The 13,266-nt window shown below is 36.1% G+C and overlaps 1 protein-coding gene across 6 annotated transcripts in view; it reads right to left on the minus strand.

Annotated features, from left to right (window-relative positions):
- The window catches only part of RNF111 (ring finger protein 111), a 93,877-nt gene that overhangs the window by 56,612 nt on the left and 23,999 nt on the right, over positions 1–13,266 (minus strand). For all 6 annotated transcript variants that reach the window (XM_027851818.1, XM_027851820.1, XM_027851815.1 and 3 more), the window contains one exon: positions 3,401–4,293. In XM_027851818.1, the coding sequence (XP_027707619.1) occupies positions 3,401–4,274 (874 nt within the window). In that variant the 5' untranslated portion in view covers positions 4,275–4,293. The remainder of the gene's footprint in view (positions 1–3,400; positions 4,294–13,266) is intronic.

Genomic DNA, 13,266 nt, shown 5'->3' on the forward strand with positions numbered 1-13,266 from the left:
TGTGAAAGTTAAGATGTATCAAGGTGGTCTAAGAAACAAAACTAAATGAGATAGTTATAAACCCTTTAAGTAATAAATTTACAAATAAATCACAATGGGCCCATAAGCTACTTTATAGATTCATAATGGTAAAAGAAAACCATTTTATCTCATGGAAATCAATGCTCCCTCTCCTTCTTCTAAATTTCTATGCTATCTTTCTCTACCATTTATTTGGCTATTAAATTTACCCATATATTTAACCCTAGCTCAAATGCCACTTGCTCCCATTTGGTGAATGAGCTTTTCCCCTCTAGACCTTAGAGGGTATTTTCTCAATTACACAATCACCATATTCCTCTTATTCACTTATTCTATGTTATTTTGGAGTTTAGTTATCTATGGCTACTAAACTATAAGCGCTATAACAATAGCTATCATCTTTTATTTTTTGTATTTTGAAGATCCTGCAGGAGACTGTAGATATAAGATACATAGCGTATCTACTGAATTAATTGTACACTGGCTTATGACATTTATTCTACTGATGAACTGCTATATAAATCTTGTACTATTTGCTTTTCAAAGTTGATAAAATCAATTAAACCAGATTTTAAGCTCCTGGAGCACAGGAGTCAAGTCATACACGTCTTTGAATCCTTCAAAATGCTAAATAAATATTTGTTTACTTGAATCTATATGCAGATAAAACCAGAACATCCCAAAGGATATCTGTCTTCAATCCTGAATCTTTGGATTTTTATCTCCAGAGATAATGCTGGTCACTTGCGATATATACAGGAGGAGAAAAAAATAAACAGAATACAGATAGTCAGTCCCCTACTTACCAATGGTTTGTGTTCTGAAAGTTAATTTATAAGTTGGCTGTTTGGAATTTGGAATGCATTTTTCCACAGCAACAATGTTATAAATGGTTGTTAGGTTCCCAGAATAGCCCACAAACGCCTATTTAACCCATAATGTGGCTGGAATACTACACAGCAGCAACTAATAATAGTAGAAAAAATACTACTTCAATACCAGAAGAATTTAACAAAACTGAACAAAACAATTTGTATGTATTTTAAATACTGATATTTTAAGATATACTTAAGCCTCCTTTAGTGGAGTTGAGTTTTCTCTATCAGTTGGGCCATATATTGGCCCATGTTGGCTAGCTTTCCCCTCCCAATCATTAACAAGGATCTGACCTGCAATACCTTTCAGCCAAAATAAAAATAAAGAAAGCATCTGTACCTATGTATGAATTCATATACAAAGCATAAAAAGGCCTTACCCACTACCCTTTTTATTAGTGTAAGTCAAACTTCGAGCTTTTAAGACTGTGTTCATTCCCAGCCCAGATGGGCAGGGTTAAAAGTAAGACCTACCTCCCTTTCCCAAAGATGAGCTAATTGATTCTCTCATGTTCCTTCCAGCTCTAAATTTATGTGCCTATGACACTTAATTCTTTTAGCCACTTAACATCTCCCTGAAGAAAAAGATAGCAGGTAGTCAGAAAAGCATTTAATATATATCTTCCTAGGCCACTCACTCAGTGTATTCAGTCAAGGAAGGGATTAAGAGTTAAGTGAGAAAACTTTCTTCATTGTGGTCTTGTAGGAAAAAGAAATTTTCTTATTTAAAAACAGTTTTGAAGGTGGGAAGAGGTGGAACAATTATGGGACATACCTGAAACCTAGAAAAGTTTTCCTTCAAGGGCTAGTTGCTTTAGCATAAAAATAGATAAACAGCACTGATGAGAAGAAAAAGAGGGGTTTATGAAGGAAAGTATTAATGTGAGAAGAGAAAAGAGATAATAAAGGTCCCATCCACAGAGATGGGAGCTATTAAAATTCTACAAAAAGCTATAAGCCCAGTTTCAGGACAAGAGGAGGCAAGAATCAAGACTAATTAAGTGAATGCATATTTGGGAATTAATCCCTTCATTGATGAATTCCAGATACAGCTGTACTGTGTATATTGTCTTTAATCATCTTCAATCAACTGCATTGTATCTTGCCAGACTACTACATGATAATAATAGCAGCTGGCATTTAGAACTCTTTTAGAGTTTACAATGCTCTTTTATTATATCATCCCATTTGATCACAACAACTTTGGTAAGGTAGGTGCTATTATTATTTCCATTTTACAGATGAGGAAATTGAAGCTGAGAGGTTAAGTTAAATTGCCCGAGGTCACACAGGAGGCACCTCAAGCAAGATTCAAACTCCAGACTTCCTGACTACAAAACCAGCACTCTAGTCCACTGGCCCATCTAGTTGTCTCCTCCTCCCTATTAGGTCTAACAAGGTAGGAAAGTACTCAGTCACATAATCAGCAGCAGGAGAAGGCTGTAATACTGTCTGATATTCATATAAAAACTGACTATACATGAGTTTGTCATTTTAGCAAATTAAAATTAAAATAAGTTTAGGAAGAATAATAGTTCTTTTCCTTATTCAATTTCATTTACGTTTTTTTGAGTTGTATCCTCTGATAAGCCTGGAGTGAGATACAAGAGAAGTATATAAAAACTCTGATTCAGTATGGCAAATAGCTCCCCAAGGTCCAAGCTACACTAACAAACTGATAATTCACTTCACAGAAGACTCCACAAAAATCTATTTCAGTTAATTGTGGTAAATAAAACAAGCTATACATTGCTCTTATACAGCAATAAAATCAATCTGAATAAAAACATAGTGAAAATATATCAATTTTGAAATGTATGGAATCTAATTCCTAAAAGTCAATTAACCAATAAAGTATGGTTAAGCCCCTACTATATGCCAGACATTGTGCTGGGTCCTGGGGATATAAAGACAGAAATGAAATAAACAGTACCTACCCTTGAGGAGCTTACAGACTGGCTGGGGGAGACAACAGCTAAAGGAAATACAAGACTGCTTTGAAGACATTTTAAAGAGAAAAAAAAAAAAACAATTAAAATACCACTAAAAGGAAGCCAAATTCTGAGAAATTTTAAAAAATTAACAGTTCTGGCAGTGGGAAAGGACTACAAGTACAGAAACTTTGCATCCATTGTCAGACAAGGTCATTTCACCATCTTGGTTGTGTTTGCTTCCCTGTTTTTCGGTATAACAACAAAACATTCAGTTCCCCCGTCATCCCAGAAATGACAGGGATGTAAAAACAAAACACAAAGTTTTTTTTAAAGGAAATGCAAACTAGAAAAATATATAAACTCATCTTAGAGTTTAATTCATAATTTGTAAATATTATGTTTACATATCAGTGAATTGATTATTAAAATGCAGCCATATTAAAATGACACTGATTCTCTAATACATTTAAAATACACTAAAATCCCTTTCCAAAAACACATACATATACGCAGGTAAAATTTAACTCCAATGGTTTTTACTCACTTGAGTAAACAGAATCTTAGTTTTACCTGAGGGAATGGTTGCACTGTTTTGGTGGTTTTCACTGGTCGACACAAATAAGTCTTCCTCTCCTTCAGTGGAAGAGCTAGAAGAGGATTCACTACTGAGGTCATTCTCACTTGAACTGCTAGAGCTAGGGAGTAATGCATATTTTCTCCGGACCTCCCGTTTTTTCCTCTGCATTAAAATTCTCTCCTTTTGTTTCTGTGTCCTTTGTGAAGAATTTTTCACAAATCTCTTTCTACATGGAAGTCTTCTTAATGAATTAGTATGAAAACAGGGCCTTTTCATCAATAATCCTGAAACAGATTCTGTCTCAGTCCGAGGCCACTTTTGTGACCGAGAACCATGAGTTCTACTTTTAGCATTCAGTATTGCCTGGGAGTGCCTAACAGATACTTCTTTGTCTTCATCAGATGTTACTGTGTCAGAATCTCCAAAATGAAGACTAGATGAAGGGGAAGAAACACAATCACTAAAAGAAGAATCATTATCTTCGTCGCTCTGTGTTTCTAGGTGTTGCCTCAATCCTAACATTCCCTGGGTTTCTTTAACAACACAGCTTTGGGCATACGAAGGGCCAGCCTGCTGACTCTTGCGCTTTTTCCTTACAACAATACCTTTTTCTTGGTCTTGTTGGTTACTATTCATGTCTTTTTCTTGTTTTTGAGAATCATCACACAAGTGAGAGAATTCATTCTCTACTTTACTAGCGATCATCTCAACCTCTGCAGGGAAACTTTTGGCTGCCCCGATGGGCTCAGGGTGCAAGAGGATCCCTTTTAGACTCTCCTGTGTCTTTGGTGCATCAGAAGGTACCTCACTCTTCATATCCGCTTTTAAGGTATAGAGTCTGTTACAATCAGGAGTCCATTGAGTCATGGGAAATTGTGAGTAAGTCCTAAAAAGACAAAACATAAAAAATAATTTTAAAATGTGCTTTACCATACTGTAAATACTACAGGATTACAGATGTTAAATTCTGCTAAAATATTCTTATGAGAGGATATCACTACCTTCTAATCCTTTAATATTTCTATTATTGTACTACTGTCTTTTTTTCTAATTACAGAAGTAATGTTAATATTAGACACTTTCAAAATCGTGGGCTAGATCATAATTTCAACTTAAAATATACATTGGCACCTTTTACTAAAGTCACAAATTTGGTCAAAATTGGCTATTCTCTTCAAAAATTATCATGGAGCAGAGACAAATGAACATAAAAGGCTTAGCAACTGAACTGATCTCAATTCAGTCAAAAAGAATTTCCCTTTTAGTTTATTCTAAAATGGTATATATTTAAACAACTGAGTCTGTTTCTCAGTATCTCAAGAATATACAATATTCACTACCATTTAAAAAATCTGATATTAACATAGCCCCTTTTCCCTACCTAACTCAAGATACATATGTTATTTCATTTATTTTCATGGCATTATTCTGGTTAATGATAGTAATTTTCTTTCATTTCTGTAAAACTTCATTATGCACAAGGTTAACCACTTCAAATCAAACTGCTTTGATAAAAACCAACCAACTACCCTTGTAGAATTTTAGTGCTAGAAAGGAATCTCAATACTAATCAACATTTCTACAAAGCACTCCACTGTAAGTAAATCTCCTTCCAAGTTGATATCGAACTATTAAGAACTGCTCTTTGGATCCAGCCAGTAAACTAATTCCGAAGTCACCTAATTCTGCCATCTAGTCCACATATATTCTTTTGCACACAAATAGCACTGACTTTATTAAATGCTTTGCTAATATCTAGGGAAACCATCTACACAGTGTTTCCCTGATCTACCAGTTCAGTAACACTGACAAAAAAAATAAGGCTAATTTGAAATAAGTTTAATTTGTCAGGATCTGTAAAAAGTAAGTCCTTGAGGAAGGGAGAGAGTTTAGGTTCAAGTCCCACCCTTGGACCTCTGATATGTCCTGGCAATGTGATTGTGGGCAACTTACAACCTCAGTGTCCCATACAACAGAAAGCTACAGAACAACAACTGGTGAATTAGTAAGTGTGGACCCCAAAAAATGATCATAGAGAAAAACTAAGTGACTTGTCTAAGATCATGCTGCTAGTATATGACAAATTCTGAGAAAACTCAGGTTTTCTGATTGAAAATCTAATGCTTTCCATACAATACTATGAAGCCTCTTAGCCTATGGCCTAAACTGATCGAGGGTTTTATGATGCACTGCCTTATGAAAGGGTTTCTCCTTTCTCCAAGGTTTGAACTTTTTATGGTTAGTAGTGTGCTTTCCTTGGCCTCATCATGTCTCACTTGCTGCCAGCATGTCCATTAGCTACTTTTCCCATGCCCCAACTTGAATCAACTGCATCAATAAAACTGTGACCTAAGACAAATTAGAGGAAAGTTAAAAATCAATGCCACATCACAATAACAGCTAAGATGGTAAATGTCTGAATGAAAAGCCATTTAGTAAGTGCTTAGTATGCACAGGAACCATGCTGAGTTCTGGACATACAAAAACAAAAGCAAGAAAGCCCTCAAGAAGCCTAAAACAGAAGCCTACTGATAATACCATTTATACAATCTTCAATGTTACTCGGGCTTCGACTTCATAAACATTAAAGAAAATTTGAAGAAAATTGTGATGTTATATTTACCTAAGTACGATCATTTTCTAATGAACATACTGGAGGCTTTGAACTAAAATTTCTCCAAAATAAACCAGTACAAATTCTTTGAACATTCATTCAAAAACCACCAACCAATTTAGTACAAGTGAGAAAATAGAATAGCCTAGTATTTAACATGACCCATTAGTATGATGTAGAAATGTTTTGAAGAATACTAATAAACCAATAGGAAAACCACTGCCTTCTGTAAATCAAGATGACCAGTTGGGGAAAAGGTGCTTCAAATCTTTATTCAATAATTATTTCTGCAGAATGACAGCTAGCTAACTTACATTGCACCAGATGTCACATATCTATACATACTTGACAACACCTTTATCAGAAACAGGCAAATGATCAAGAAGCAAGATGACATCATATTGTTTATTGAAGTTTTGAGGAAACGCCTAAAGTCAATATGCATTCAATCCTGTGTCTCATACCATGTACATCTGATGTACTGCTATAGCTACAGCACAATGCTATTAAACTTATTTCATAATAATGATGATAAAAATGTTAAATTCCATTTATTCTTTTCAGAAAGGCAACGAGTATATAATACAAGTTTAGAAAAAAACACATTTCAGTGCTTAAAGTCTTAATTTAATTTCAATTATCTGAAAAAATCAATCCAAAATACATAATTGCTCCATGATGTGAGAAAACTGAAGCATCATCTTTATAGGCAAATGGCAAAAATGAGGGAAAAGTGACTAAACTCAGTTATTGTATTGCAACTGTAGTTGCTTTTATATGAATAAAGATTTATTAACTCATTCTGTGATACTGTTTTCCACAATACCTTATTTATTTCATCTGAGATACCTTTCTTCAAGGTATCTTGAAGATACCTTCTTCTAATCAAGGAACCGTGCCTAACTGCATGCAACACATATTTAGTTATTTAAAATTCAATTTTGTTTTATTTTCAGCTCCTAACTTACTCCTTTCTCCCTCCTCTATTCTCATTCAGAAGGCAAGGAAAAAAGCTCATTAGGAATATGTACAATTATGCAAAACGAAATCCTGCACTGACCAAAAAAAGAGAAGGGGAAGGCAAGGAAGAAAGGAGAAGAAAGAAAAAATATGCTTCGATCTACTCTCTAAATCTATCAGCTCTCTATCTGGAAGTGGGCAGCAAAAAATCATGAGTCCTTTGAAATGTCATTGGTCTCTGCACTGATCAATGTTCCTAAGTCTTTTGGAATTGATCGCAACATATTTACTAAGGACCTATCCTGCAGAAAAATTTGCTACTAGGTCTGGAGATAGAAAAACAAAAATAAAATAATCCCAGTACTCATGAAACTAACATTTAGGCGCAGCTAGATGGCACAGTGGATAGAGCACCAGTCCTAGAGTCAGGTGGACCTGAGTTAAAATCTGACCTCGGACACATAACATTCACTAGCTGTATGACTCTGGGCAAGGCACTTAACCCCAATTGCCTCACCCAAAACAAAACAAAACAAAAAAACTAACATTTGGGAAAGTGGAGTAAAGGAAAACATTTGTTCATTAGTAGGTTAATTACAAGATAATGTAAAGAGGGAAAGAGTGCAGAAGTGTGTATGTGTGAGGGAGTGGGGAGGTAGTTATCAGGAAGGCTTCAAGGAAGAGATGGCACCTAAGCTGAATCTTAAAAAACAAGGAAGGGTACTGAGAAGTAAAGATCAAGAGAGAGTGGAATAGACATTTCCTATGTCTGAAATTACCCAAACATAGAAAGTGGCTTCTATAAAACTGGGAAGGCAGAGTTCAGAGGACAAGTAGTAGGATAGATCTTTGGAATCTAGGAGCACTTGAAGAGGAGACAGGTGAAAGGAGGTTATGGTTGATCCCTTACACACCAGGCCAACATTTTATCTTATCCTACAAGCACTAGAGAGAGAAAAAGTTAGGGACTAACATGACCAGGCCTTTTTCCTAGGAATATTATTTTGGTAATTGTGGATGGTAAATTGGAAGGCAGATAACGCCAACAGAGAAACCAATTAAGAAACTATTTATTATCATGTAAGAGATGATGAGGGTTTGAACTAAGGCAGTTGCCATGTCAGCAAAAAAAGAGATGGACTCAACAGATATATAGAGGTAGAATCAACAACACCTACTTCAAAAACCAGACTTAAAAACTTAGGTCTTCCACTCTCCTTATCTTTTGCCCATTAATATTAAAGACAAGACAGGTATGATATTATGTGGCATTTATGGTTATTACTCCATACTCTGTTACATCATTCCATGCTTGTTGTTCCCATAATTATCCTAAGCCCAAGAATTATTTCTCTTTTCATCTGTATACTAGAATAGCAGTCTCTAAAGTGCAATGGTCTGACCCTGAGGGTTTTGCGATCAAACAACTGGAGGGTGGGAAGATGACTTGTACCCCACTCTTCCCATAACAGCAATGCTGGGACCTGTCTCCAAAACAACCAAGCCTATCTCCAAATGATATCCTACTTCTTTAACTCTACCCCCTACACATGTTATCATGTCCAAAATTACTTTGTACAAATTTTTTATTTACTTATATATATTTGTGTTGTGTCTTCGGAGTTTCACGGGGAATAAGTAGGAATATATCCCTAATGTCAGGCAAACAATAATCAATGAATGCTGCCTGGCTTTTTAATCGTAATTAAAAATAAATTTTTTCCCAAGGAAAATGTATTGTGAAAATTGTTTGTTCCCCCCATTTTTTTTGTATCTCAAGTTATAATAATCCTCAACTAAGTGTACATCTTAGAATGAACAGGAGAACATCAAATGCTGTTCTTCTGAATAAAAATTACCCCCACTGAGCTGTTCGGAACTTGAAGCAGGTATTAAAGGGTAAAATGTGAAGTTAAAATAGGAAAAGTACCAGGTGCCATGAAGAGGAATCAAATGTGGGAATCAGTCAATTAGTATTTATTAAGCACATACTATGTGCCTAGGCACTAGGGATACAAGTATAAAGATTTAAACAATCCCTACTCCTCAGGTGCTCACTTTCTCATGGGGAAGACAAGTACAAAATTTTCATAGCATAAATATAAATTGAATAAATACAAATATGTATAAAGTAGCTAACCACAAAACAGCTTGGGAAAGAAGGTACTAGCAGTTGGGGGGAGGAAGTAGAGATAAAAGCTTCATGCAAAAAAAGAGTACTTCTTCAATAGTCATATGAAAAAATGCTTTAAATCACTAATTAGAGAAATACATACCCTTTGATCCAGCAACTACTATACTAGGTTTTCACCTCAAAGAAATTAAAGAAAAAAGTGGCTGAACAAGTAATGGTATAGGACTCTGATGAAATACTACTGTGCTGTAAAAAATGATGAAGGGGGTGGTTTCAGAAAAACCTAGGTAGACTTTAGGAACTGATGCAAAGTGAAGTGAGCAGAACAAGAATGTACATAGTAACAGCATTATTGTAAAGATAATCAACTGTAAAAGACTTAGCAACTCTCGCCAATATGATGATCAACGATAACTCCAAAGGACTCATGAAGAAAAATGCTATCCACCTCCGCAGAGAGAAGTGAATGGACTGTGTGTACTGGCTGACGTGTTTTCTTTTTTTCTTACCTTTTTAAAAAAACATAGCTAATGTATAACTGTTTTGCATGATTTCAGATATATATAATGGCTATCATATTTCTTGCCTTCTCAATGGATTTTGGAAGAAATAGAGAGAGGGAAAGAATGTGGAACTGAAAATAAAAAATGAGAAATAAAATAAAGAAAATACAAAACACAGGCAGTGTTTCAGCTGCCTTTTAAATAAAATAAGAGAAGTTGAAATGTGTTTTAGATATTTAATACAGTCAGCACAGAGGGATGTGGCGAGTAGGAAATACCTGATATATGATATAGTATTTTATCATTCAGTTCAAATAAAATATTGATTTGATGTCTACTTTGCACAAGGTACCACATGAAAGAGAGATAAAGACATCAACAAATCTCTAAAAGAGGAGTTTTTAGCCTGAGGTCATTAAACTTTTTTTTTTTTTTTTTTGGCTAGGCAATTAGGGGTAAGTAAGTTGCCCAGGGTCACACAGCTAGTAAGTGTCTGAGGCTACATTTGAACTCAGGTCCTTCTGACTCCAGGGATAGTGCTCTATTCACTGCATCATCTAGCTGCCTCTCATTAAACTTTTCAAAAAAATATTTTGGTAATTATATTTCAAAATCTTTGGTAACCAAAGATTGGTTACCTTTAAACATGATTCTGAAAAGGGGTCTACAGGTTTCACTAGACTGACAAAGGAGTCCATGATACAAAAACAGTCAAGAACTACTCTTTGAGCTTCCTCTCCAACTACCGTCTTAGCTGAGAACCGTCTCATATTTTTTTTTGCCTTTCTAAAAAACATTATTTATTTTTAACAATCTTGTAAAAAAAAAATTGAGTCTCAAGTTCTCTCCCACCCACTGAGAAGGCAAGCCATTTAACAATTATACATGTGAAATCACGAAAAAAAAATATTTCCATATTAGCCTTATCAGGGGAAAAAAAAAGAGAAGAAATAAAGCAAGAAAACTATACTTCAATTTGCACTCAGAGTTCATCAGTTCTTTCTCTGGAGGTGGATACATTTTTCATCATAAGTCCTTTGGAATTTTCTTGAAACACTGTATTGATTAAAATATCAAAGTCTTTCAATTTATCCTCATTACAATATCACTGTTACCATATACAATGATCTCCTGCATCATTCATGCTGCATCAGTTCAAATAGATCTTTCCATGTTTTTTATGAAACAATCCCCCTCGGCATTTCTTATTTTCTTTTTTTTTAAATTAATTTATTTTTAGTTTTCGACATTCATTTCCATAAGCTTTTGAGTTTTAAATTTTCTCCCCCTCCTTCCTTGCCTTCTTCCCCAAGACAGCATGCAATCTGATATAGGTTATACATATACATTCCTATGAAACACATTTTTACATTAGTCATATTGTAAAGAAGAATTAGAGCCAATAGGAGGAACCACAAGAAAGAAAACCACAAAACAAGAAAAAAAAGAGCAAATAGTACGCTTCCATCTGCGTTCTGACTCCATAGTTCTTTCCTTGGATGTGGACTGCCTTTTCCATCATGAGACTTTTGGAGATGTCTTAGACCCTTGCATTGCTGAGAAAAGCTAAGTCTATCAAAGTCAGTCATTGCACAACGTGGCTGTTATTCTGTACAAAGTTCTCCTGGTTCTGCTCACTTCACTCAGCATCAGTCCATACAAGTCTTTCCAGGTTTTTCTTAAGTCCACTTGCTCATCATTTCTTATAGCACAATAGTATTCCATTGCATTAATATACCACTTGTTCAGCCATTTCCCAACTGATGAGCATCCTCTCAATTTCCAATTCTTTGCCACCACAAAAAGTGTTACTATAAATATTTTTCCACACATAGGTCCTTGCCTCATATTTTCTGGAAAAAATTGAGCACATTCTCCTTCTTTTCCTGTCTTCCTCATCTGACTTAACAACCCAGATGTCTTCTGTCACCTTTACCTTGGTCTCATATGAAGTAGCCCTTCTTGCCAAAGCAAACTTTTCCACATGTACAAGCATCCCATTCTCCAGCATACTGCCCCCTTCATCATTTCTATTATCTCACTTATGTTTAATCTTTCCTTGTATATTATGCTGCTTCCCTATTGTCTACAAACCCATCCATGTCTCCCCCATCCTCAAAATTAACTTTTACTCGATCCATCCATCCATGCTAGCTCTTCTCCTATATCTCTTTTCCCTTTTTTGGGGGGGGGAGGAGAGCTAGGCACTGGGGTTAAGTGACTTGCCCAGGGTCACACAGCTAGTAAGTGTTATGCGTCTGAGGCAGATTTGAACTCAGGTCCTCCTGAATCCAGGGCTGGTTCTCTATCCACTGTGGCACCTAGTTGCCCCTCTCTTTTCGCTTTTGTCTCTAAACTCTTTGAGAAGGTCATCTACAATAGATGCCTTTACTTCCTTTCCTCTCATTCTGTTCTTAAAACTCTACAGTCTAGCTTTTGACCTCACATTCAGCCAAAATTATTCTCTCCAAAGTCACTGAAGATCTCTTAATTGCCAAATCTAACAGCCTTTGCTCAATCTTTATCCTTCTTGACCTCTCTTCAGCCTTTGACACTGTCAATCAGCCTTTTCTCCTTGATATTCTTCTCTCTCTGGTTTTTGTGACACTGCTCTCTCTTGGTTTTCCTCCTACATATCTGACTATTCCTTCTCAGTCTCCTTGGCTAGATTTTTATCAAGGTGATGTCAGATAATAGCAGATATTCTAAAGGGCACTGTTCTGGGCCTTCTTTCCTTCTCCGACTATACTATTTCCCTTGGTGATTTCATCAGCTCCCAAGGGTTCAATTCTCATGTCTACACAGATGATTCTCAAATCTGCTTATCCAGCTGAAATCATTCTCCTAACTTTCAGTCTCACATATCCAAATTAGATAACTTGAAAAGTTTGACCTATAGATATCAAATCATTATCCTCCTTGTCCCCACCCCCTTTTTCCTAACTTCCCTATTACTGCTGAAGATACCACCATTCTCCCAGACACACAAGCTCACAACTAAGTATTATTCTTGACTCCTCACTCTCTCTCATCTCCCATATGAAATCTGTTGCCAAGGCCTGTTGATTTTACCTTTGTAACAGCTTTTGATGTTTGTTTTTCTCTTCTATGTTTGTTTATGTCTTGGGCTTCCCTCTCATCATAGCAGCATTTTCTGTTGGGTTTTTTTTTTTTGGGGGGGGGGGGGTGGCCTCATTCTTCCAGCCTACTTCTTGACTTTGGACTTTTTGTTAGTGATGGCTTTGCTCACTTCTAGGAGGAGAAAGGGCAAGGATCTGGCCTGAGTGTCTATCTTTTTATGACCTGCTGTTTTCACGGATCATTCCAGGAGCCCACAAGTTTTCAGTGTTTCCAAAGTGGTATGATTTGGTGAGAGGTTTATTCACTGCCCTCCTGGTATACTGGATTGTGTGTGGAGTAGAGTGCTGCTGGACTTGGTCACCTTAGATCACTGGGAGGTTCTGCAGGTTCAGAGAAAATGCACTGCTTGACTTCCTCCTTTTGGTGTTGGTTTCCTGCCCTAGTTATTCCACTGCAGGTTCATATGCTGCGTTAAAGGTTAGAAGTTTCCCCAATCTGCTCTTGGGCTCAGAAACACACAAGTTTTTGAAACTTGCTCCTTGCTGTATATACACTAGTGCCTCTCTC

This window comes from Vombatus ursinus, unplaced genomic scaffold, assembly GCF_900497805.2.
Source record: "Vombatus ursinus unplaced genomic scaffold, bare-nosed wombat genome assembly UNPS02009205.1, whole genome shotgun sequence".
In the NCBI taxonomy this organism is placed as follows: Eukaryota; Metazoa; Chordata; class Mammalia; order Diprotodontia; family Vombatidae; genus Vombatus; species Vombatus ursinus.